Raw genomic sequence first — 23,089 nt, forward strand, 5'->3', positions numbered from 1 at the left:
AAACTTGCGACATACATTGAATTGATGCTATAAGTTGGCTTTGGCGTGCATATACGGTACAAATTGCATTTGTAGACAAACACATAGCTGACTAGACGCGCCACATGGGCATCAGGCCCACTGTCAGTCACCGAAGGGTAGATATAGGGTGTGTGTCCTGTTATTTTGTGAAAAACACCTCAGAATAAATTTTCAAAAATGAACTGTTTTGGGGGTGTATTTGATCCGATTAGCCACATTTGAGGGGGGAAACTACACCTTTCTCTTCTTGTAACAAGTAGCGAGTTTTCTTTTAGAGTCAATTACACCACGAGTGCTAAAACTTGACGAGAAAAAATCACTTTAGTGCCAAAACTTGCGACATACATTGAATTGATGCTATAAGTTGGCTTTGGCGTGCATATACGGTACAAATTGCATTTGTAGACAAACACATCGCTGACTAGACGCGCCACATGGGCATCAGGCCCACTGTCAGTCACTGAAGGGTAGATATAGGGTGTGTGTCCTGTTATTTTGTGAAAAACACCTCAGAATAAATTTTCAAAAATGAACTGTTTTTGGGGTGTATTTGATCCGATTAGCCACATTTGAGGGGGAAAACTACACCTTTCTCTTCTTGTAACAAGTAGCGAGTTTTCTTTTAGAGTCAATTACACCACGAGTGCTAAAACTTGACGAGAAAAAATCACTTTAGTGCCAAAACTTGCGACATACATTGAATTGATGCTATAAGTTGGCTTTGGCGTGCATATATGGTACAAATTGCATTTGTAGACAAACACATCGCTGACTAGACGCGCCACATGGGCATCAGGCCCACTGTCAGTCACTGAAGGGTAGATATAGGGTGTGTGTCCTGTTATTTTGTGAAAAACACCTCAGAATAAATTTTCAAAAATGAACTGTTTTTGGGGTGTATTTGATCCGATTAGCCACATTTGAGGGGGGAAACTACACCTTTCTCTTCTTGTAACAAGTAGCGAGTTTTCTTTTAGAGTCAATTACACCACAAGTGCTAAAACTTGACGAGAAAAAATCACTTTAGTACCAAAACTTGCGACATACATTGAATTGATGCTATAAGTTGGCTTTGACGTGCATATACGGTAGAAATTGCATTTGTAGACAAACACATAGCTGACTAGACGCGCCACATGGGCATCAGGCCCACTGTCAGTCACTGAAGGGTAGATATAGGGTGTGTGTCCTGTTATTTTGTGAAAAACACCTCAGAATAAATTTTCAAAAATGAACTGTTTTTGGGGTGTATTTGATCCGATTAGCCACATTTGAGGGGGGAAACTACACCTTTCTCTTCTTGTAACAAGTAGCGAGTTTTCTTTTAGAGTCAATTACACCACAAGTGCTAAAACTTGACGAGAAAAAATCACTTTAGTACCAAAACTTGCGACATACATTGAATTGATGCTATAAGTTGGCTTTGGCGTGCATATACGGTACAAATTGCATTTGTAGACAAACACATAGCTGACTAGACGCGCCACATGGGCATCAGGCCCACTGTCAGTCACTGAAGGGTAGATATAGGGTGTGTGTCCTGTTATTTTGTGAAAAACACCTCAGAATAAATTTTCAAAAATGAATTGTCACCAGCCGGATTTGAACTGGTGATCTACAGAATGGAGGAGCTCATGCCTAACCAATGCACCAAGAACAGTTTCCTATTATAATTGCAAATGTACATTATATATCGAGGCAGACTTAAGCTAGCTGGAGACCCTAAACCATATTGCAGTGCTATTTTTTAACATAAACTAAAACTATATGTAAATTATAATCTTTTTTAAGAATATGTAAATCATAATCATGTGTCGTGCTTTAAGATTTTTTTTAAAAAAATTATATATATTTAAATGCTTACATAAGTTTAAAATGTTCACAGTTTTTTTAGAAACAAATCTTCACAGTTTTACCAAAATATTAATGTAGTATATAAAAGTGTTCATGCTTTAATATTTTTTCTATATTTTTTAATAAATGCTTATATAAGTTTATAAATCTTCACAGTTTTAAAAAAATACCCATGTAGTCTATAAAATTGTTCCTGTTTTAAGAAACATATATTCATATAATGTCAAAATCGTTGGCTAGGATTCAAACCAGTGACATATAGTCATCAGGTGCGCGTAGCAACCAACCCACCCGACAGCGTTATTTTTTTCTTCAGAAATTGATAAAATATATGTAAATTATAATCTTATGTTATAAATAATATATATATATATAATAATATTACATTATAAAATTATTCACGTATTATTTTAAAATATCCATATGTTTAAATTGCAAATTAGAAAATTATGCACGTAATAATTTTCATATTCAATGAAAATATCAAAGTAATTTTTCTACATATTTAAATAAATGATAATATATATTTAAAATTTTCGTGCTTTCAACAAAATATTTATGTATTATATAAAAGTGTTCATTTTTATTCTGCAGTTTATTTTGTTTATAATGCTCAATTATAAGTTGCATATAATTTAATTTTTTTTGTAACAAATAACAGGGCAAAATGGTCCGTAGGGTGTCGAGCCCGCTTAAGGCCTACCGAATATATAGAGTGCATATCATATCCATTTAGTACAAAAAACGCCTCTTGGTCCATTGTCTCAAAAAAAAAGTACAAAAAAGGCTTCTTGGTCCATTGGTTATGCAGACGCACATCTATGCTGTCAGCCACCATTTTTGCACATAATTTGCTCGCTGACAGATAGACCGACACGTGGCAGTGGCCTTTTTGTGAGAAAAAATAATTTCGATGGGATTTCACAAAAAAAACAGGCCACAAGCCCTATCTATACCATTCAATGGTTGACAACAGGTCCCACGCCACGTGGCGTGCCTAGTCAGCACCGTGTCAGTATACAAATACGATTTGCACCGTATATGCCCTCATGACCCAGCTCGTGGTCCTATGAACATTATGCTGGATTAATAAAGAAGGCAAGATTTGTTTTCATCTCAAAAGAACAAAGAAATATAAACAGAATAGTGACACCGTTCTGATCACATTTCTCCCTAAGGTTCTTCGGCATTTCTTTCAAGTTTGAAAGTTGACCTGATACCATCATATACCAACATCCAAAATACAGTTGAGATTTACGGAAACAACACAACGGCCTGTTTGGATGTAGACATTCGGAGCAAGTATTCGGAATTGGCATTGTCGGTCCCGAATGCCACCGTTTGGATGGTCTAGATATTCGTCTCTGGAATTCGGTCCCAATATCGAGAGGCCAACCCGAGCACTGGCTAACCCCCTCGCAAATTCAGAGCCCCGACCCTCCGTATTGGGTTGCATTGGCTGGCTTATCTCTTCGTCGTTCTCGCACGCGAAAAAAAAATGGAGCGCCAGGAGATCGAGGTCAATCCGCCCTGCCACCGCCTCTCCGACCGACGGCTTGGCCGTCCAGGCCACCGGTGCTGCCTCTCCGGCCGTCCATCCGCGACCTCTCCGCTGGCAACCGCCATCGATGGAGTTTGCCGCTGACCACCGCCCCTGGTTCCTCACCACATCATCCACGGGATCCCTGTCTCCGCTGAATGTCGCCATTGTTTACCGTCTCTTCTCGATGAACGGCACAACCTTCTTGGCAGAACCGACCATGTGTGGCAATGGCAAGCGCGGGAGCCAGTGGCCCGGAGCCGAGCGCTGCAGGCCTCAGGGTACACAAGCTTCTGCGGCATCTTAAGCTGCACCCGCTCTGCACGTACCACGCATCTTCTCCAGCCATTGCCTAATCCTCCCACTTCAGCCAAGACATGCGGCTGCCCGCCGTGGACTAAGGCCGCCACGCCCATGAGCTGCTCGACTAAATGCCAACCCGTTCAATTGCGGCATATCGTGACACTCAACATTTGTCAAATTTTAAAACTGATGCCAACCCATTCAGCTTGACGTATGGCATGTAGGTACGATGCAAGGAGGTTGTAGTAGCTAACTAGAATTACGTAGTCTGCAAATGTTAATTGGACCCAAATTGTAGTCTTGCTTATGCTTCAGGGCTTAGTAGTGATTAATTTTTTCATTATAATTTTCATGTGTGTACACAGCTTGGTCAATTTTTAAAACTGATGCATCTTTCCATGTGTTTATGTGTGAGTAACTGTGAATGTTAAGAAAGTGAGAAATTCCAATCTCTATCCATCCAAACACAAATTGGAATTGGTGCTCACTTTGAATTCCAAGCATCAAATATATGAACATCCAAACACTAAAATTGGAATTGAAGATCAATATCAATGTCCTGAGATATTGGCATTGGAGCCAATACAATGCCAAGCCCTTGAATGTCTACATCCAAACAGAGCTCAAGAGTCATACATGTCAGATCTTTGAAAGAATTCATAGTAACATTGCTTTGAGATGAATTGCTAAGATAATTTTGATCTTTTTTCGTCGCCGCCACACTATTATTGGTATTTCAGAAATCAAGATCAACCCTGAAAACTGCTCTGTGCAAACTCCAAACTGAAATAAGAGACAAGACATTTACATAAATAACATGATGTCTGATCAGTACATTATTCAGTCAGTCCTAAATCTAAATTTCAAGCATTCATGCTACACAGGAAAAATAACTTCAGTTATTTCATGCCAATATTGTCAAACTCCCTAAATAGTTAACTGGGCAAAGGGTGTGTGCCTCAGCAGCAGAATGAAGACTGCTGTAACAGCACAGTTAATCCAGTGAACATCATTACAAATGCATAACATAATTTTAATAGGTTGACAGGCCAAGGGTGCGGGCAAATAACGCACTAAGACACATAACAATCATGATCTAGCTGCTCCAACTTCTAAACATTGGCGACTACAGTATATTCAAAGATTCAGGCCATATTCAGTTGTAATCGTTTCAATTCAATCAACATATACAAGTTAAAATGGTACAAGGTGCAGTGCTGCACTGACTATTTGGGCTCTTTCACAATCAACCACATCAGATTTCCCAAGAGCTTTTCAGTTTGAAAACCACTCCTGAAGTGGATATAAGAACAGAAAGAATGATCAATGCGCACAGCTAAATTGCTGGCTACGCCTCTATTTATATACTGAACAATATCATTTTTTTAGGGAATATATACTGAACAATATCATGGTTTTACAGGGTTGGTTACAACTGCATACAATCTTCAGATCGTATCCTAACTAGTCAGTAACTTGGCGATCCTAACGAACTATATCTGTGCGTACAAGCATATATACGATACACATTAACAAGCACTCCCGGAAAAGCTCGGATGGTCCAACACGAATACAAGTACTATTTAGAAATCCTCAAGGCATAACGAAGGATGTGCCGACGAAAACTTCCCAGCGCATCCTTAGCCAAAGCATTTCCCTTGAGAACACATCTATTGATCAACTCATGATATGCATTTTCAGTAAAGAATTTGATCATGCAGGCCATGGTAATAATCAGGATCGTAACCGTGTAGATGACCAATCTCGGAATTGCTCCTTGGTATAGCACATCATGCTTAAGATCCTGCAGGTTGGATCCTGGGATGATCTTCTCCATATCCCTCTTGTGTTCCACCTTCATTTCTTCAGTGTCTCTGAAGATGAGATCCATCTGACAAGACTCTGCGAACCTGACAGAATCATCCAAAACTAACTCGTCCAAAGGCAAGGTCGTGGGAGCTAGAGAGACCCGTGCAGGCAGCTGGACGGTTGTGCCCCATCCCCACAGCACTCTCATCATCAGCAGCGTGAGGCCAACCACGAACACAAAGGTGAACATGGGGCACTTCTTGGCGGCAGACGGCACAAGTATTCCGCCGACCACTGCACTAATGGAGTAGAACAACAGAAACCACACCAGCAGCAGGCACACGATGTCGAGGATTGTGCCCCCTAAAGCTGGGATTCTCAGCACCACCGTGAGGCCGATGGTGACCTGGATGGATAAGTCAGGGTACTCCTTGATGGCTGAAGGCACAAGTATACTAACAACTGCGCTAATAGCCAGAAAAACAAGAAGCCACAGCAGCAGCAAGTACGCGGTCTCAAGAAGGTAGCCAGCAAGGCCAAGAATTGTATCCCATGGCGTTCTCATCAGCGCTACTGTCAGGAAGATGGTCACAGTGAACATGAGTAAGGGGTACTTGTCTATGACCGACGGCAGCGGTAAGAGAGGGTACACGATGTTAATGGCGACGGTAATGGCGGCAAACACCAGCAGCCACACCAGTAGAGTGTACACGATTCCAGGAAGGTAGCCAGCAAGGCTTACAAGTGTATTTCGAGGAGTTGTCATCACCACCACTGTGAGGAAGATGGTGACAGTGGGGGGGAGCCAGGGGTGCTCGTCCATGCCCGACCACAGGAGTAAGGACATGCCGAAGCTAATGGCGGCAAACACCAGCAGCCACACCAGTAGAGTGTACACGATTCCAGGAAGGTAGCCAGCAAGGCTTACAAGTGTATTTCGAGGAGTTGTCATCACCACCACTGTGAGGAAGATGGTGACAATGGGGGGGAGCCAGGGGTGCTCGTCCATGGCCGACAGCAGCAGTAAGTTCATGACGAAGCTAATGGCAGCAAACACTAGCAGCCACACTAGTAGAGTATACACGATTCCCGGAATGTAGCCAGCAAGGCTTACAAGTGTATTTCGAGGAGCTTTCATCACCACCACTGTGAGGATGATGGTGACAGTGAAGGTGAGGAAGGGGTGCTCGTCCATGGCCGATGGCAACGGTATGGAGATGACGAAGCTAATGGCAGCAAACACCAGCAACCACACAACTAGAGTGTACACGATTCCGGGAAGGTAGCCAGCAAGGCTGCCAGCAAGGCTTACAAGTGTATTTCGAGGAGTTTTCATCACCACCACTGTGAGGATGATGGTGACAATGGAGGTGAGCAAGGGGTACTCGTCCATGGCCAACGGCAGCGGAATGGAGATGACGAAGCTAATGGCAGCAAACACAAGCAACCACACCACTAGAGAGTACACGATTCCAGGAAGGTAGCCAGCAAGGCTTACAAATGTATCTCGAGGAGTTTTGATCACCACCACTGTGAGGATGATGGTGACAATGGAGGTGAGCAAGGGGTGCTCGTCCATGGCCGATGGGAACGGTATGGAGAGGGCGATGCTAATGACGGCAAACACCAGCAACCACACCACCAGAGGGTACACGATTCCGGGAAGGTAGCCAGCAAGGCTTACAAATGTATCTCGAGGAGTTGTCATCACCACCACTGTCAGGAAGATGGTGACAATGCAGGTGAACAAGGGGTGCTCGTCCATGCCCGACGGCAGCAGTATGGAGACGACGAAGCTAACGATGGCAAACACCAGCAGCCACAGCAGTACAGGGTACACGATTCCGGCTACGTAGCCAGCAAGGCTTAGAAGTGTATCCATCATGTCGGAGAACTCTGAAGTGTGCGAGAAATCAAGATGCAGATTGCAGAGGATTGTATGAGAAATCACTTGGGGATTGGCAGTAGGCAGAGGCAGTCGCGCCGCACCTCGCCCGCAACACGCTCGTCGCCGTGGTCGCCCAGGACGTCCCTGCTCCCGCTAGTCTCGGGGACGGCAAGATCAGAGGCCCGGCGCAGGAGGCGATGACGGGCTTGGTCTCCTCGCCGACGGCCAGATCCGCCGAGAGAGATGAACCTGGGTGCGGTGGCTTGGATCGACCACCGGATCCAGCGCGGGAGCAGCAGACCCGTAGGTTCGTCGGAGAAGAGGGGGAGCGCCGGCTGGGGAGGGGAGGTAGGGGACAGATCCGTGCTCCCGTAGGTCCTGCAGCACCGTGGCCGTCGGCGTGAGCGTGGCAGAGGAGCCCGTGGAGGCCGGCCTGCAGCGGAGCACCTCGGTCCGGGTCTTGGCCAGCCGACACCGGAGCACCTCACCAGGGGGCGAGGCGGATTGGGGGTGGGTGGGTGGGTGGATGCGACGGCGATTGGTGTTGGGGGAGGGGGCGCACGAGTGGGTTTGTTGGGGGAGGTAACTCCTCCGTTTCTCTTTACTCTCGATATTAAACTTGTTTGGATTCAAACTCTGTAAAGTTTGATCAAGCAAATATCCCTTCCACCGATTTTCTCCCCTCTTGTTTTTCTATATACAAAACAATTTTCATCTGTCCGAGACAAACCCAATCTTCGATAACACAATCAATTCACCCGCGGTAACAGCAACTCCAACGGGCCGACTCAAACGGACTTCGATTTCATCCGCTTTTTGTCCGTTTGAGTCGGCCAGACGGACACGGATGCCCGCTTCTGCATTTGGGTCGGCACCTGCGTCCAATGTTGGCCTGCGATCCATTTAGACGGCGCCAAAAAAAAATGAACGCATGCATATTTAAAAAAAAGAGAAACTACATTAATTAAACATTAAAGCCGGCCACGAAGGCCGGCGAGAGTCCACGCGTCCACATTTGCATTTAAAAAAAATAAAAACAGCCTAAAATACGAGGCGGCGCGCTGCCCTAGGCGTCGTCGTCCTCGGGGTCCGTGAGGTCGATGAGCGTCGGCACCGGCCCGGCCCAGGCGAACGCCGTGTTTCAGAGCGCCGCCATGTCGGGTTGTGCCGGCGCAGGCAGTGCCGGAGCGGGGGGCTGTGCAGCCGCCTGTGCAGCCGTGGCCTCGCGCGCCTCCTCCTCGAGGTCGCGCTCAAGCATCTCCTCGTACTCGCCTTGCCTCCTCCATGTGAGCACGAGCCGACCGCGACGCCCCCGGCACTGGGATCCTATCTGGATCCAGATGTCAGTCATGCGGCAGCGTCACGTCGGGATACGGCAGCGGTTGGCGGTTCTGCCAGTGCCACTCCGCCTGGTGCACTGGCACGTTGACACGCTGCCTCTGTCGGCGAGGCGCCGGCGGGGGTGGGAGAAACTCGGAGGGGAAAGGGGCGGCGGGGGACTTGCCCTTGGCGCCGGAGAAGAGGCCCATCGTCGCTGTGGTTTGCGGTGGCTAGGGTTTGCCGGCGACGAGGGAGCAAGGGTTGGCAGATGGGGACGACGAGTTTGGATGAGGACGGCCCCGCCACACGGTCGGCTTAAAAAAGGACGAGCGCCATCGCTGACGCGTGGGCCCGTCGTCATAAATTAAGCTGACCGCGTGGGCAGCGGGTAGTTGGACGGCTGTCATGTGGGGACGCCGGCGGACAGCGAGAAGGCGCGCGAAGCGTCCGTTCGGCGTCCGCGCCGACGCATTTGGACGCAAACTTGGGCCGCAAATGCGTTGGCGCGGACGCGACGCGAACGTGATTTGGGTTTGGGCCGGCGCGTTGGGCCGCTATTTTTGTCCGCGCCGATCCGAACGGACGCAGACGAACAAAATGGGTCGGCCCTTTGGAGTTGCTCTAATCAATCTTTTTTGATAACGCAAATCATGCAACAAATTCATGTATGCTAATCTTTGGCCCTCCCTCCTCTCTCTCTCCTAATTTCAGTCCACACGCTGCGATCTTATCATGGACACAGGCTGGTCCTGCCGTGGAGGCAGGCAATGAGCAACGTCTCAGGAACGTCATGCTCAAGCGCATCAACAACATCCTAGAAGTAGCCGTACGTAAAAGGGCGTGCAGAGGAAGGCCTCAAGGAGACGGACGGCATTGGTGCTAGAGCAGACCGCCACGGCTCTTCCGCGGTTTGAGAAGGTTGCCAACTGCATCAAGTACGTAGACATACACTAGACTGTCATTACGAAGAATTCGGTCGGATCCTATTGAGTTTGGTGTGTGCTTCCTCTGGATTGTGAGTTATGTTTGTTCCTTTTTGTGGTTGGTACCTTCGCATGGAGGAATCAGAAACTCTCGGATCAAATTGTGAATGGCCCGTGCCTCTTACGCCTCCTAGAGGTCACCCGTGGCCGGCAGTCTGAGGTCGTGACTCGGCGAAAACTAACCATCGGTGATGTTTACCAGCACCTCACGCGGACACAACCAGGGAAATTGTGCAGCTCCTGCATGCAGTAAAAATCTTCTCCCTGACTCCTCTAGATCTCCCTCCTAACACTAGGACACTACGGAACGTGTTGTTCATTGCGCCACGGTCAATATGAAATTAATCAATATGCTTTATATTTTCTGCAGCAGGGAACGTGCCATGACTCTGCACCACAACTAGCGCATGTGCTCAGTGAAGAATCTCATCTTGTTTCCTGCAATTGTATGGAACTCCTCTGGGATGACAATCGGCAGGAAACAAGAATTAACCTCCGGCAACAAGATAAGTTTTTTTGTATTTTTAATTGAGAAACATATGTAAGTATGATTCATGCGTATTAGACAGAGAAATTTCATTCTTTGGTGCATGTAGCATGGTTAAATCCAGACTTACACATTTCTTTAAAAAAATCTCGTTCTAATTAATGCAAGCATTTGAAGAAGCTAAACATGGCCTCTACAAATTTTGTTTATGAAATATGGACAGAAGGATGACCTTTGCATCATCGGCAGTGAGTCCAAAAGTGGAGGAGCTTGGCCGGTGCGGCAGCTTTGTGATCAGCGGGAAGTTTTCAGTGTACTTGTAAATATGTAAGAAATGTTTAATTCAAAATTTCCTTGTACAATAAGATGAGTATGCATTTATTTGGTTCATGAAAATAATTTTAACAATCTTTTTTCAAAATTTTAGTAAAAAAGATTCATTGTTAAATTGCATAATATTATGAAATAGAATTCCATTGAAGAATAATTTTGGATAAAGTGTGCTGCAAAGAATATGACAACTAAATGAAGCTGAAGACAACGCCACAACATTGTATTTGAATATCTTAAACGCCCGTGGAGTAGATCTTAGCTAATAAGGGTCAAAGGTCCTCGCCATTGATGCTCACAACATCGAATACATTTCTGCTAAAAAAGGAAGGACAATTTAATTATTCTTACTTGATTACAGGAAATGTATAATGAAAAATAAATGGCTCAAAAGCTATAGTAGAACTCGGTTTATCATGTGACTATGATTGATCGATTTCCATGACATTATTTCCCTCTATTGTGGTGGCAAATATAATGCACCTATAGTCTTGTGGTAACACGGGGACATGAATTGGTTGGATGCTCAATAATAGAAGCCAAATATGAGGCATTGTCATCCTTAGAAAATTAAAGTGTAGGTTTGAGTAGGGGTGGAGGGATGGATTATGAGCCGGATGCATCATTGACTGAGGTGGCGAGTTTGGATTGAGGCGGAGAAATGAAGATAGTGGGTGAAGAAGAAGAAAAAGAAGAAGACAAGATTGATCTTAGTGTTCAACTATTAGAACAAGTATGCTCTCATTGCAACGCACGGGCAATTATCTATATATTAAAATGTTAATATCTACAATATCAAAGTTATACATTATGAAAATTAATTTCGTAATGTATCTAATGATATAGATTTGGTAATTGGATGCTAATATTTTTTCTGTAAACTTGGTCAAACTTTTGAACTTTGACATCAGACAAATCTTATAGTCATAGTAAAAAGAAACGGAGGGAGTAGTATGTATCATTACACGTATCTAAAATTAATTTGGTAGTATGTATATATGATTTTTTTATGCGGTACGTGCCAGTTTTTAATGTATAAATACATATATGTAGTTAAAAATAATACTTATTAAACACTATGGAGTTAATTGTAATTTTATCATGTAGTTCGCTTTGGATTATCTTAAAAATAGTATATGAACATACTTAAATGGTGTTACTATTCATCACCCAGGGTGCAGAATAAGTTATTCTTCACCCGAGATAATCTTACGATCATTTCATAATTAAACTACGTTTGGAATTCAAATAGTTACATTTGTATTGATTCACTACGTAAAATTTGGCATAAGAAAATAAAAATACAGGTCATAAGACAAGAAAATTTGCAGTTTATGTGTATTTTACACTATGTTTTTACGTTTGTAATTTTACATAACATAAAATATTTTTTTGACGATTATATATTTTCTTACGGTCTCTTTTTACGTCAGAAATAAAGCAAAACTTACAGAACATAAAATTACGGTCCATTGATGGTAAAATAGAGGGGGGGTGGTGAAGAATAACTATTCCTCACCCAGGGTGAAGAATAGTCAATCCCCATACTCAGAATGATAAACTATTATATATAGTACCCGGTGGTAGTATATGAGACATGAGTGTAACTGCACCCAGTGGTAGGACGTATTTTTTGTATAGTTTTTTCTACCACCACTCACTCAATGTTTCAATACTATTTTAGACGGCTTTTCCAAACAGTTTATCGGAATTACGCATATCGAAGAAAGACCCATGAACATCTAGTAACCAGGGTTGCAAAAATAACATCACATAGAAGAAATATATATAGGGTCGCGCTATTCGTCATCCTGGGTGAGGAATAGTTATTCTTCACCCCCCCTCCCCCTCTATTTTATCATCAATGCACCGTAATTTTACGTTTCGTAAGTTTTGTCTTATTTCCGACGCAAAAAGAGACCGTAAGAAAATATATAATCGCCGTAAAATATTTTATGATGAAAAATTACAAACGTGAAAACATAGTCTAAAATACACATAAAATGCAAATTTTCTTGTCTTATGACCTATATTTTTATTTTCTTATGTCAAATTTTATGTAGTGAATCAATAGGAATGTAACTATTTGAATTCCAAACGTAATTTAATTATGAAATGATCGTAAGATTACCTCGGGTGAAGAATAACTTATTCTGCACCCTGGGTGATGAATAGTAACACTATATATATATGATAATATATATATATATATATATATATATATATATATATATATATATATATATATATATATATATATATATATATATATAGAAAGATCCATGACCATTCTGCAATCAGGAAAACAGTATAAAAATGTAGCTTAACATATAAGATGGCACGTAGGAACATTTTTTTTTCACGAATACGCAAAAGCTTTGCGTATCATTCGTTCAATCTGCCTGATGAGATTCCAGCAAGTCTATCCAGGATGATTCTAGAGCAGAACCTCTGGCACTGCAGTAAACCATGGATAATGGCGACTAGCCAGTGGGAAGTCTCAAACTAATATCAAATACTCCTTAAACAAGTACTTCTTCTGTAAAGAAATATAAAAACATCTAAATTACTTAAGTAGTGATCTAAACGTTCTTACATTTTTTTACGGAGGTTCCATCTACCAAAGCCTTCATAACATTCGTTTCGACACATCCATTCCCGGAGCCCATTTAGCATGCTTTGTGCAAAATGTGCCCCAAGCGTACTCTTTGTGCATGTTGGTGATTTGTAATTTACCCCCGAGAGAAACCCAGCCAAGAAACCAAGAAAGGCATCAAGCGCAGCGGCCAAGCGGGCTTCAACGGAGAAGTGAATTCAGATCTCCGTTCTCGAGGCTAATCATCAGGCTGGCAGTTCAGTGCACCCCCACCCCAACCCCCTACCTCAAGAACAAAGTGCCTCTGATTAAGCACATTTTATTGCAAAATGCTAATATTGTATTGAACACGGTTACATACAGGCACCTAAATCAAAATAACATAAGAACGGTGATGGAAAAACTGCAAGAAAAGATGCTAAAAGAAAAATGAGAATAGCATTAGACATTCCCCTAGACGGTTGCGTCATTCGTGCCCCTGATTTGAAGTAAGGAGCGGTGCAGATTCCCTGATTTCTTGTGCTGTCTAAACAAGTAAAACATCTAAGGGAGTAACAGGTGAAGCATAATAAAGCCCTATGCATTCAAGAGAAAACTATCATGGACAAGTTTAACTACAGATGATGTCAACACGCTACACAAAAGTGAAAATAGATAAAAACTTGCTACTCCATAATTGACATAGAAGACAACTCTAGTGTTGCTAGCAAAATAAAACTTTGTTAGCAGAACAAAGAAAGATAATCGTGTCGCAGTATATTTTATAGCTGTACTTGGTAGTTGGTACATAAATATAGCTCTGCAGATATCGTACCAAGCAGTTCAACATACGGGAAAGGCTCTATGTGACTTAATAGAATTATTTTTTTCGAAATGGAGGCAAAAGATTTGCCTCATCGATTAATTAAGCAGAAGAGAGTTGCCCAGTTAATCAACGAAAAATCGGGCGAAAACCGATACAAACCAACTACATGTGGACTATTCACGGGGCATGCAACCCGGTAAACGCGCGATCAACCCGACAACCATACCCAACACATAACGACCACCAACCCCCACATTGGTACATAGCAAAGAAACACCCAACGAGAGTAACATGGCCAAGGACGACGGGCACCACCAAATCTGCGCTGACAACTCAGACCATAAGGACAACCCAAAAGACTGATGACCATCCATCAAGCAGCTGCAGACGCCTTTCTTGTGGCGCCACTCTTCATTCTCTTGCCCCTGAGAGCGTCCTCTACAATCGCCTTGCCAGATCCAGGGCTAGCCGCCTCCAAACGTTTGAGCAAGCTGTGAATCTCTATCTGGAAGAGAATATCATTGACCTTGTCACGCACAGAAACCTGCCCAATGGTCTCATGCGAGTGAGTGACTGTAACATCGGAACCTTCACGCTCCGCAATGGCGAGCGGCTGGCTGGACTCCAAAGGATCAGACGCCAACATGCTGACCGCCTCAACATTATCAGTCATAGATACCACTGGCACGATGGACTCAGACGACTCTAGTTGCTCAGATGACCTAGGCGAATCCTGCCCCTCAACAGGGGTCACCGGCGAGACGACCTCCACATGCTCCATCGACTGAGGCGAAGCAGGTCTAGCACATAGTTGTTGAAGCTCGGGCATAATCTGCAACACAGGGGCGACGACCACGGCGATGGCCTCACTTACAGCGGTAGACATCGACGACAAGTTGTCCCCAACTCGAGGGGAGAAACAACCATAGAGCTCTTTATCCATGTTCTCCACTGAGCCACCAACAACATCAACTTGACTAGCAACATCAACCTGACTAGAAGGACGCGACGTAGGAGTTGACTGCAACGCAGCCGACACAAGAGAGAGCTTGTCCAGGGCCGCCTCCGCCGCTCCAGAAAGCTCCCAACACGCATCAGCAGCTTGGCCTGAGTTGCTAAAGTGGACTGCAGCAGCACATCGGTTGGGGGTGCCGAGCCAACATCACCAGAAACAATCGACGCCCAGGACCCTCGATGAAGCGCCTTGTAGGGAAGCGTGAATTTCATCGGACCCTCACAAGAAGCTGGAGCTCGACAATGCTCGGTGCTGAGGCTAGACTGTGGTGGCGCGACAAGGCAAGCCAAAGAGCTGAGTGGACGCCAAGGATTGCGGCACCCGCGTGCCCAATGTCCGTTCTCCAAGCAGCGGGAACATCACAAGGGATCTCTGCAAACTGCCGCACGGTGTCCAGGGGCAAGGCATCGACAACATCGACCATGGAGCCAGGCAGGGATGGGACGAGGAGCAAATGCCGGTGTTGGTGACGCCTGACAGTGCCGACCGCGCCGAGGCAGTACCTCTTGCCATCCAGCACCCGTCTCCTCCTCATGCCCAACGCATGGTACTGTTTCGGAGGGATGGTGGAGCCCAACCCGAGCGACCTCGCTCTTGCGAACACGCCCGCGACGGCGGCGCCGCCGCCCTGATCTCCTACCTCCAGCCTCCCCTGCACCTGCTCTGTCCAGATCCGGGATCCTCTCCATGTCCTCTCTCCGCTCGTGTGCTTCTCTTCGCGGAGCGACGCCATGGTTGCTGATCCTCGACCTCGGCCCGCATCCATGTCGGCCGCGACGGCGGCAGCCTCTCCTGCCCTGCCGTGCTGTGCGCCGGCTCCCGGCCTCCCACTGCTTCAGCACCTGCCGCCGCCCTCGCCGCGGCCGCCCTCGCCTCCCGCCGCTCCGACCCAGCCATCCATGGGAGGAGGGTGTCCCGCGCGCCCCTCACCAAGGAGGCGATGACGTCCACGACTTCGACCGCGCCCTTCGCTCCGGCTCCACTTGCTGCCGCTGCCTACAGCCTACCACCGACGACACCGGCAGCGACCCACTCCGGCTCGTCCCCGGCCCAGGCAGAGCCCCACTCCGACTTGTCGCCTGCAGCGACCCGGCTTCATCCGGAGCTCGCCTCGCAGACTCATCGGCATGCGCTCAGTTCTTCAATGATGACGTCCGCTGCTTTTAACTCGGGGCGGCTTGTGTCGTGGGCCTCCCTCGCCGACGAGGACAATGAGGATGACGAAGAAGAGTTGGCTCCGCTGACGCCGCCGGCTTCCAGAAGCCCGGTCCCGACTGCTGTCAATAGAATTATGAATGTCAATAAAAAACACCTTAATTTGCGTCTGCTGTACTTGCAACTCAATAGTTTTTTGGAGGCCACTAGAAGAATTTCTGTAAGAAACTCAAAAAAGGGGATTTTTTTAATCTAGATAACTTTTATTTTATCTCAAAAATAAAAGGGAAGATTTTGGAACGAGGAACACCCCTTTAACTAGAACTAATTTATTCCTTTCTTTTCTCTTTTAATTGCAGTTATAATCATCTCAATCAACAGATATAACTTAGTGGAGGCCTTTGTACCATGTTATAGTCTTTTCCATGCCATCCAAGATCAATGTGGAGGCCTTTGTAGTTGCTGTGGTATATAGTCTACGGGGAACCTTTAGGATATCTGTTATCGACAAAAAAAGATAGGCTATCAGCAAAGAAAGCCATGGGCAATGGCTCTTTCTGGCCTTCGTCATACGCTACTCCTAACTTCTACTAGTGCTCTACTTGGGATATCCATGCTGAGACAGACGTTTATAGAACGGCGGAAATCTTACTAAACTGGCGATGTACGTGGGGACTAAATATGTCTCAGTTGCAGTTGCAGTACTGGCATTACCGCGCATACCACAGTCAGTCTTCGCCGGCGCCTCCCAGCTCACTTTGTGCATTTGAAAACCGAACCGAAAAACCATACCGAAAATAAACCGAACCAAATCAAATTTATGGTTTCTGATTTCGGTATGGTATGAACTTTTCATACCGATTTGAACTTTGGTTTTTATGGTATATACCGAAAAACCGAACGGTTAACTGAATAAACCGAAATAAAAAATAATTTTATATTTCTTGTGATGAACAACCATACATGTTGTCATTTTTTCTTGTACATGAGTCAAATTCACTACCAAGCACATCATTTTTTTTCTTATAACATAGTCATTTTTCTCTTTTTAAAATGCTAAGCATGTCCATAACCATCAACAGATGAATCAAATGCATGCATATATACTTATATATATAGTTATATACTATTTGTGTAAAACAGTATGTGTTTTGAGTCATAAATTTGCAAATTATTATTATGTCATTTTTAAATTCGTGTCAATTTTGGTTATTATGGTATATAACGAAACCATATCGAAATAATTTGGTATATACCGAAACCGAACCATATTTTAATTTCATACCGTATTTACCGAAGTATTAACACTATACAAACCCAAAAGCCATATAAACCGAACCATGTAAACCGAATAAACCGAACGCACAAAGTGACTCCCAGCGCTCCACCGCACGTACTTCGCCGGCCCAGAAATCCAGGACGGTACTGCGCGCGGCCTTCGTCCTCCTCTCCGGTCGCCGGCGGCCTCCTCCCCCGTCTCCCGCGCCAACGGCCGGTGTCATCGGACAGAATATTCACTCCCCGGACACTCCGTGGCGGCACACGACAGTGACAGATCGGCGAGAGGAGAGACTCGCAGATTGGAGTTGGAGGGCGGGGTTCCGGCGACCCATCGTCGTTGTGAGGTATCTGGGGAACAAGACGGGAACATGGCTCTATTTCTTGCTAGTTGCGAAAGTCGTAATAGATATAGCCTACAGCGCGGTACAACATGGTCCGCCCAATATCGTAGGTACCCGAGTTTTTTCTCTCCCTTTTAATCGTTTTTTTCCTGCTTTTCGTCAGGTTCTCTGGTTTTCTTAGGTTTTTAATTTTTCCTATTTCTTTTAATTTTTTCTTAAATCTTATTATTTCGTTTTCATCAATTTTCTTTGGGTTTTTTATTTTTCTTTTTAATTTTTCAACACATTCTAAAATTTTCATACATATTGTACATTTTTCTTACATATTACAAATGTTTTTGTACACACTCAACTTTTTTAAATACATGACTATTTCATACTTTCTATTTCTATTTTTCATACACATGTACATTTTTGTATACATCTAAAATAGTTTTACATACTATTTAATATTTTTAAATACTAGATTAACAATTTTTCAAACACATATTTTGAACATTCTTGTACTATGTGTTAATAAAAATCAAATACATGCTGAAACATTTTTTAAATGGTACGAATCATTTTGAAAAATATGTAAACATTGTTTAAATTGTATGACCTTGTCAAAAATGTTGCAAACGTATTTTTGAAATGTTTGAACATATTTTAAATGTAACCTACATTTTAATTGGGATGATTTTTTTAATTACCGAAACACTTTTTATGTTGTATAGTAGTTTAAAACAAATCACATACTACAATTTTTTTTCAATGCATGAACATTTAAATGTCAGATATATTTTTCTAATGGAACAACATTTTTCTAAAAGTTGAGCAACACTTTTTTTACACTGAATGAACAATTTGAAAATGTCACATACATTTTTATAATGATACAAACATTTTCTATACATTGCGGAACACTTTATCACACTACATGACCATTTCTAAATGTGTGATGAACACCTTAAAAATAAATAAATATTTTTAATAATACATATATTTAATATTTTTTAAATATAAACAAAAGTAAAATGCATGGTTGGCATCAGGATAATGAAACCACATGGCTTCTGGGCCGGCGCACTACCGGCTATTTGTAGGCGAGCTCAGCTTCTATCTCGCTAATAGCAACACATCGCTCCTAGAGTTGGTGCACCTATCCTCGTGCATGTTTGTTTTTTAATCTATCCTGCATGTTTTTTTAGCAAAATATCCTCATGAATGTGCAACACAAGGTTGATTGTGATCCATTGGGCTCCACCCGCGCTTAAAGTTCTCGAGGCACACACTTTTGCTTTTTTTTTTTAATACAGTACAATTAGAGACACTCACAAATGCACATACATTCACTTCTATGAACATATGCATGCATACCCAACTTTTATGAGCACCTTCAAAATATTGAGCCGACACAGCATCTTGAGATTGACGAAGTCATCACATGCGCCTTGTAGTTGGCGGAAACTGTTGGGGAACGTAGCATGCAATTTCAAAAAAATTCCTACGACCACGCAAGATATATCTAGGAGATGCATAGCAACGAGAGGGGGAGAGTGTGTCCACGTACCCTTGTAGACCGAAAGCGAAAGCGTTAGTTTAACGCGGTTGATGTAGTCGAACGTCTTCTCGATTCAACCGATCAAGTACCGAGCGTACGACACCTTCGAGTTCTGCACATGTTCAGCTTGATGACGTTCCTCGAACTCTTGATCCAGCAAAGTGTCGATGGAGAGTTTCTTCAGCATGACGACGTGGTGACGGTGATGGTGAAGTGCTCCGTGCAGGTTTTTGCCTAAGCACGACGACAATATAACTACAGGAGTAAATGGTGGAGGGGGCACCGCACACGGCTAAGAACAATTGATGTGCTTAGAGATGCCCTCTGCCCAGTGGGAGGAGTCTCACTTGGACCCCTAGTCCAATTCGGCCCCCTTTCCTTTTAACGGAAGGGAAAAGGGGGAAGGAGAGGGAGGAGCAGAAGGAAAGGGGGCCGCGCCCCCTCCCCTTGTTGAATTCGGACTCCCCATTGGGGGGGGGGGGGCACCCCCTTGTGGGCTGCCTTGCCTCCCCTCTATGGCCCATATAGCCCATATCTTTCCCATGGGGTTCTGGTAACCCTCCGGTAGTCCGATATGTACCTGATACTTTTCGAAACACTTCCGGTGTCCGAATACTATCGTCCAATATATCAATTTTTACCTCTCGACCATTTTGAGACTCTTCATCATGTCCGTGATCTCATTCGAAACCCCGAACAATCTTCGGCCACCAAAAACACATAACTCATAATACAAAGCGTCATCGAACGTTACGCGTGCGGACCCTACGGGATCGAGAACTATGTAGACATGACCGAGACACATCTCTAGTCAATAACCAACAACGGAACCTGAATGCTCATATTGGTTCCTACATATTCTACAAAGATCTTTATCGGTCAAACCATAATGACAACATACGTCATTCCCTTTGTTATCGGTATGTTACTTGCCCGAGATTCGATCATCGGTATCTTCACACCTAGTTCAATCTCGTTACCAGCAAGTTTCTTTACTCGTTCCATAATGCATCATCCCGTAACTAACTCATTAGTCACATTACTTGCAAGGCTTATCATGATGTGCTTTACCGAGAGGGCCCAGAGATATCTCTCCGATACTCGAAGTGACAAATCCTAATCTCGATCTATGCCAACCCAAAAAACACCGCTAATACTAGCCATCATGGGGTGTAGGTCATACGTTATTGAATGGGGGCACAACAGCCCGCGGGCGCCAAATCCTCACTCAAATTAAAGCACACATATTCAGGCCCAAAAGTAGATGGCATAGTGCTATGATGTTATTGGTCCATAGGGGCCAACTTCTGAGAAGTGTGATGCAGATGTGAATAATGCTACTTCCTGCTTTCAGGTCCATAGGGCGTCAAATGAAACTTTATTATTCCAAATATACAACTCATCATGCGTGGAAGGAGCTCCTCATTTCTTTTGATCATTAATTTTTATTTTGCCATCATGTTGGTAACATATTCAACTAACCGCTCAAAATATGACTGAAACTTTGAAATGGAGAAGGGATTGATTTCATCCTAATAAACGCTTCAGACAGTCCAAACCTTTTATTTACCAGCTTAACTTTCTTGTTTCAAGCCAGCAGCACCTCATGGATGAGCCTATCAACATTGCGCATGGACCTTCCGTCACACCGTGCGGAGGCCAGGGCGCTATCCCGGAGCTCTTGCACACGCCGTCGCATCTCTCGCCCCTTCGCCCCCGCCATGGCCTCCCGTATCATGGCCCCCACCTCGGTCCTCCTCACGTCTTCCCCAATCTCCATCCCGATGCCCCACTCCGTGCACTTGTAGCGGCAGTTGGTCTGCTGCTCCGCAAAGAAGGGCCAACACACCATCGGAACGCCGCCGCATATGCCCTCCAGCGACGAGTTCCACCCAGAGTGCGTGAGGAAGAGCCCTACGGCCTCGTGCTCCAGCACCTTCTCCTGCGGGCACCATGTCGAGAGCATGCTCCGCCCCTCGGTCGCCGCGAAAAACTCTGGCGGTAGTGCGGCCTCGTCGTCGCCCTTGACGAGGTCAGGCCGAACGTTCCACAGGAAGGCGTAGCCGGTGTTGGCTAACCCCCATGCGAACTCCAACAAATGCTCCTTGGACATCACCGTAATGCTCCCAAAATTTACATACAACACGGAGTGCGGCGGTTGGCCGTCGAGCCACCGAAGGGGCGCGTCCTGCTCCTTCCACAAGTTGGACCCGATGTCGGCGAGGGGGCTCTCCTTCGAGACATTGTTGCGGACCGTGAGATGGAGTGGCCCCACCGTGTAGACGGGCGGCAGGAGCTTGGACATGGCATCGAGCAGGGGCGCGTCGAGCTCGTCCCAGGTGTTGATCACCACCCCCGACGCCTGCGACATGGCGGCCGTCTCGTGGACGAAGAAGTTGAACATGATGTCATCGGGGTCCGTGGTGCGCACGAAGCTAGGGAGGTCACGCAGCCGCAGGTCTTTAGGCATCGACGGTATCCAGTCTATGATCGTGTCCAAGTATCCGTTGCTCAACTGTGCCTCTTCTGCACCAACAACACATAAATTACAGTATGTTGTCAGAATCAATAAAATTCACCCTTTGTCGAAAAAATGTTACTCCCTCCGTCACGGTTTAGAAGGCGCGGTTCAATTTTCATGCATGCCCAAAAAATGCACGCGGAGACGTTTACACCTCCATTTTAGTTTCGACGTGCAGTTGAAGAAAGCTGGTTTTCTTGTGTATGTACAGAAAGAGACATGCATATCTACCTTTGAGAGGGAAGAGCCCACGATCGAGTAGATCCTTATAGTGGCAGTAGCTCATGAAACCACAGGCGCTGGCGGTCCAGAGTGTGGCGCAGCGGAGGCCGAGTTCCCGCGCGGCGGCAAGAGCGAAGCTCATGGTGCTATCGGCCACCACGCAGGTGACAGGCGGCAGTGCGCCGCCGGAGGTCTCGACCTCCTCGTTGAGCTTGACGATGAGCTCCTTGAACCTGGGGAGGCAGGTGGTCATTGTAGAGTAGCACAACTCAGCGATATCCTGCGTGGCCTCACGGTCGGACGGCGGAAGGCCGTCGGCGATGGCGGCGAACTGGAACGCGGGCAGGCCACGTAGCGCGTCGGCGGACTGGGAGCGCAGCAGGCGGCGGTGGTTGAACTCGTTGTTGACGAAGGTGACGTGGAAGCCCCTGGCGTGGAGCAGCTTGGCCAGCTTCATCATCGGCGTGATGTGGCCCTGCGCCGGGTACGGAATCATCACGGCGTGCGGCCTCTCACCCGTCGCCATGGCTTCCTTCCTAGCGAGCCTGGCTCACCTTGTTGCTTCGGTTAGCTCTCTCGCTTCCACAAGCCGCAACGTTGTGTTGTGCGTGTAGCCGTGTGCGGTGAGCTACGGCCATGAGCTCCTGGCGTGTTGGTATATATCATGGCTGGCGGGCCGCGGGCATGGGGGTGTAAACGTCTCCGCGTGCTCACAGGTGGTTGGATAGTCGATCTGAACTTCAATGGCCGCCTGGCTGCTGTCAATCTGTCATTGTTGGCTTCATGAATTATTGTTGCTGTGGGAGGACACGGAACAATGCATGAGATCGAGTCAAATGGTTTGGCGGATTTGCTAATTCGAGACCATCTTCAAAGCCGACAGCAGCCAGGCGGCCATTGTTGGAGTCTGGACCACAGTGTCTGGACCATTTTCGGGCTAACCTAAACTCTAAGGGCATCTTCAAAGCCGACCCTCAAACCTTTTTTATATGCCTAGACCACAGTGTCTGGACCATTTTTCGGCTAACCTAAACTTTAAGGGCATCTTCAAAGCCGACCCTCAAACCTCTTTTAT

General features: G+C 45.4%; 2 protein-coding genes across 2 annotated transcripts; both read right to left on the minus strand.

Annotated features, from left to right (window-relative positions):
- Window positions 1-5,035: 5,035 nt before the first annotated feature.
- LOC147957414 (uncharacterized) lies at window positions 5,036-7,950 on the minus strand. Its single transcript, XM_087535430.1, has one exon. It carries the CDS (start codon window positions 7,410-7,412, stop codon window positions 5,298-5,300), a length of 2,115 nt encoding a protein of 704 aa, XP_087391556.1. The 5' UTR covers window positions 7,413-7,950; the 3' UTR covers window positions 5,036-5,297.
- Window positions 7,951-20,630: 12,680 nt separating this feature from the next.
- LOC125521856 (7-deoxyloganetin glucosyltransferase) lies at window positions 20,631-22,665 on the minus strand. Its single transcript, XM_048686916.2, has 2 exons — window positions 22,024-22,665; window positions 20,631-21,797 (listed from the first exon to the last, which is right to left on the minus strand). Exons 1-2 carry the CDS (start codon window positions 22,538-22,540, stop codon window positions 20,860-20,862), a joined length of 1,455 nt encoding a protein of 484 aa, XP_048542873.2. The 5' UTR covers window positions 22,541-22,665; the 3' UTR covers window positions 20,631-20,859.
- Between the last annotated feature and the right edge of the window lie 424 nt (window positions 22,666-23,089).

The sequence above is a fragment of the Triticum urartu genome, chromosome 7A (assembly GCF_056163025.1).
Source record: "Triticum urartu cultivar PI428250 chromosome 7A, HENAU_Tu73, whole genome shotgun sequence".
Lineage (NCBI taxonomy): Eukaryota > Viridiplantae > Streptophyta > Magnoliopsida > Poales > Poaceae > Triticum > Triticum urartu.

Excerpts from the sequence above, each read along its gene's own strand:
- LOC125521856 (XM_048686916.2), bottom strand. The coding sequence starts at position 22,540 with ATGGCGACGGGTGAGAGGCCGCACGCCGTGATGATTCCGTACCCGGCG. Across the intron at positions 21,798-22,023 it reads TGGGCTCTTCCCTCTCAAAG|AAGAGGCACAGTTGAGCAAC; the intron begins GTAGATATGCAT and ends TTGTTGGTGCAG.
- LOC147957414 (XM_087535430.1), bottom strand. The coding sequence starts at position 7,412 with ATGATGGATACACTTCTAAGCCTTGCTGGCTACGTAGCCGGAATCGTG.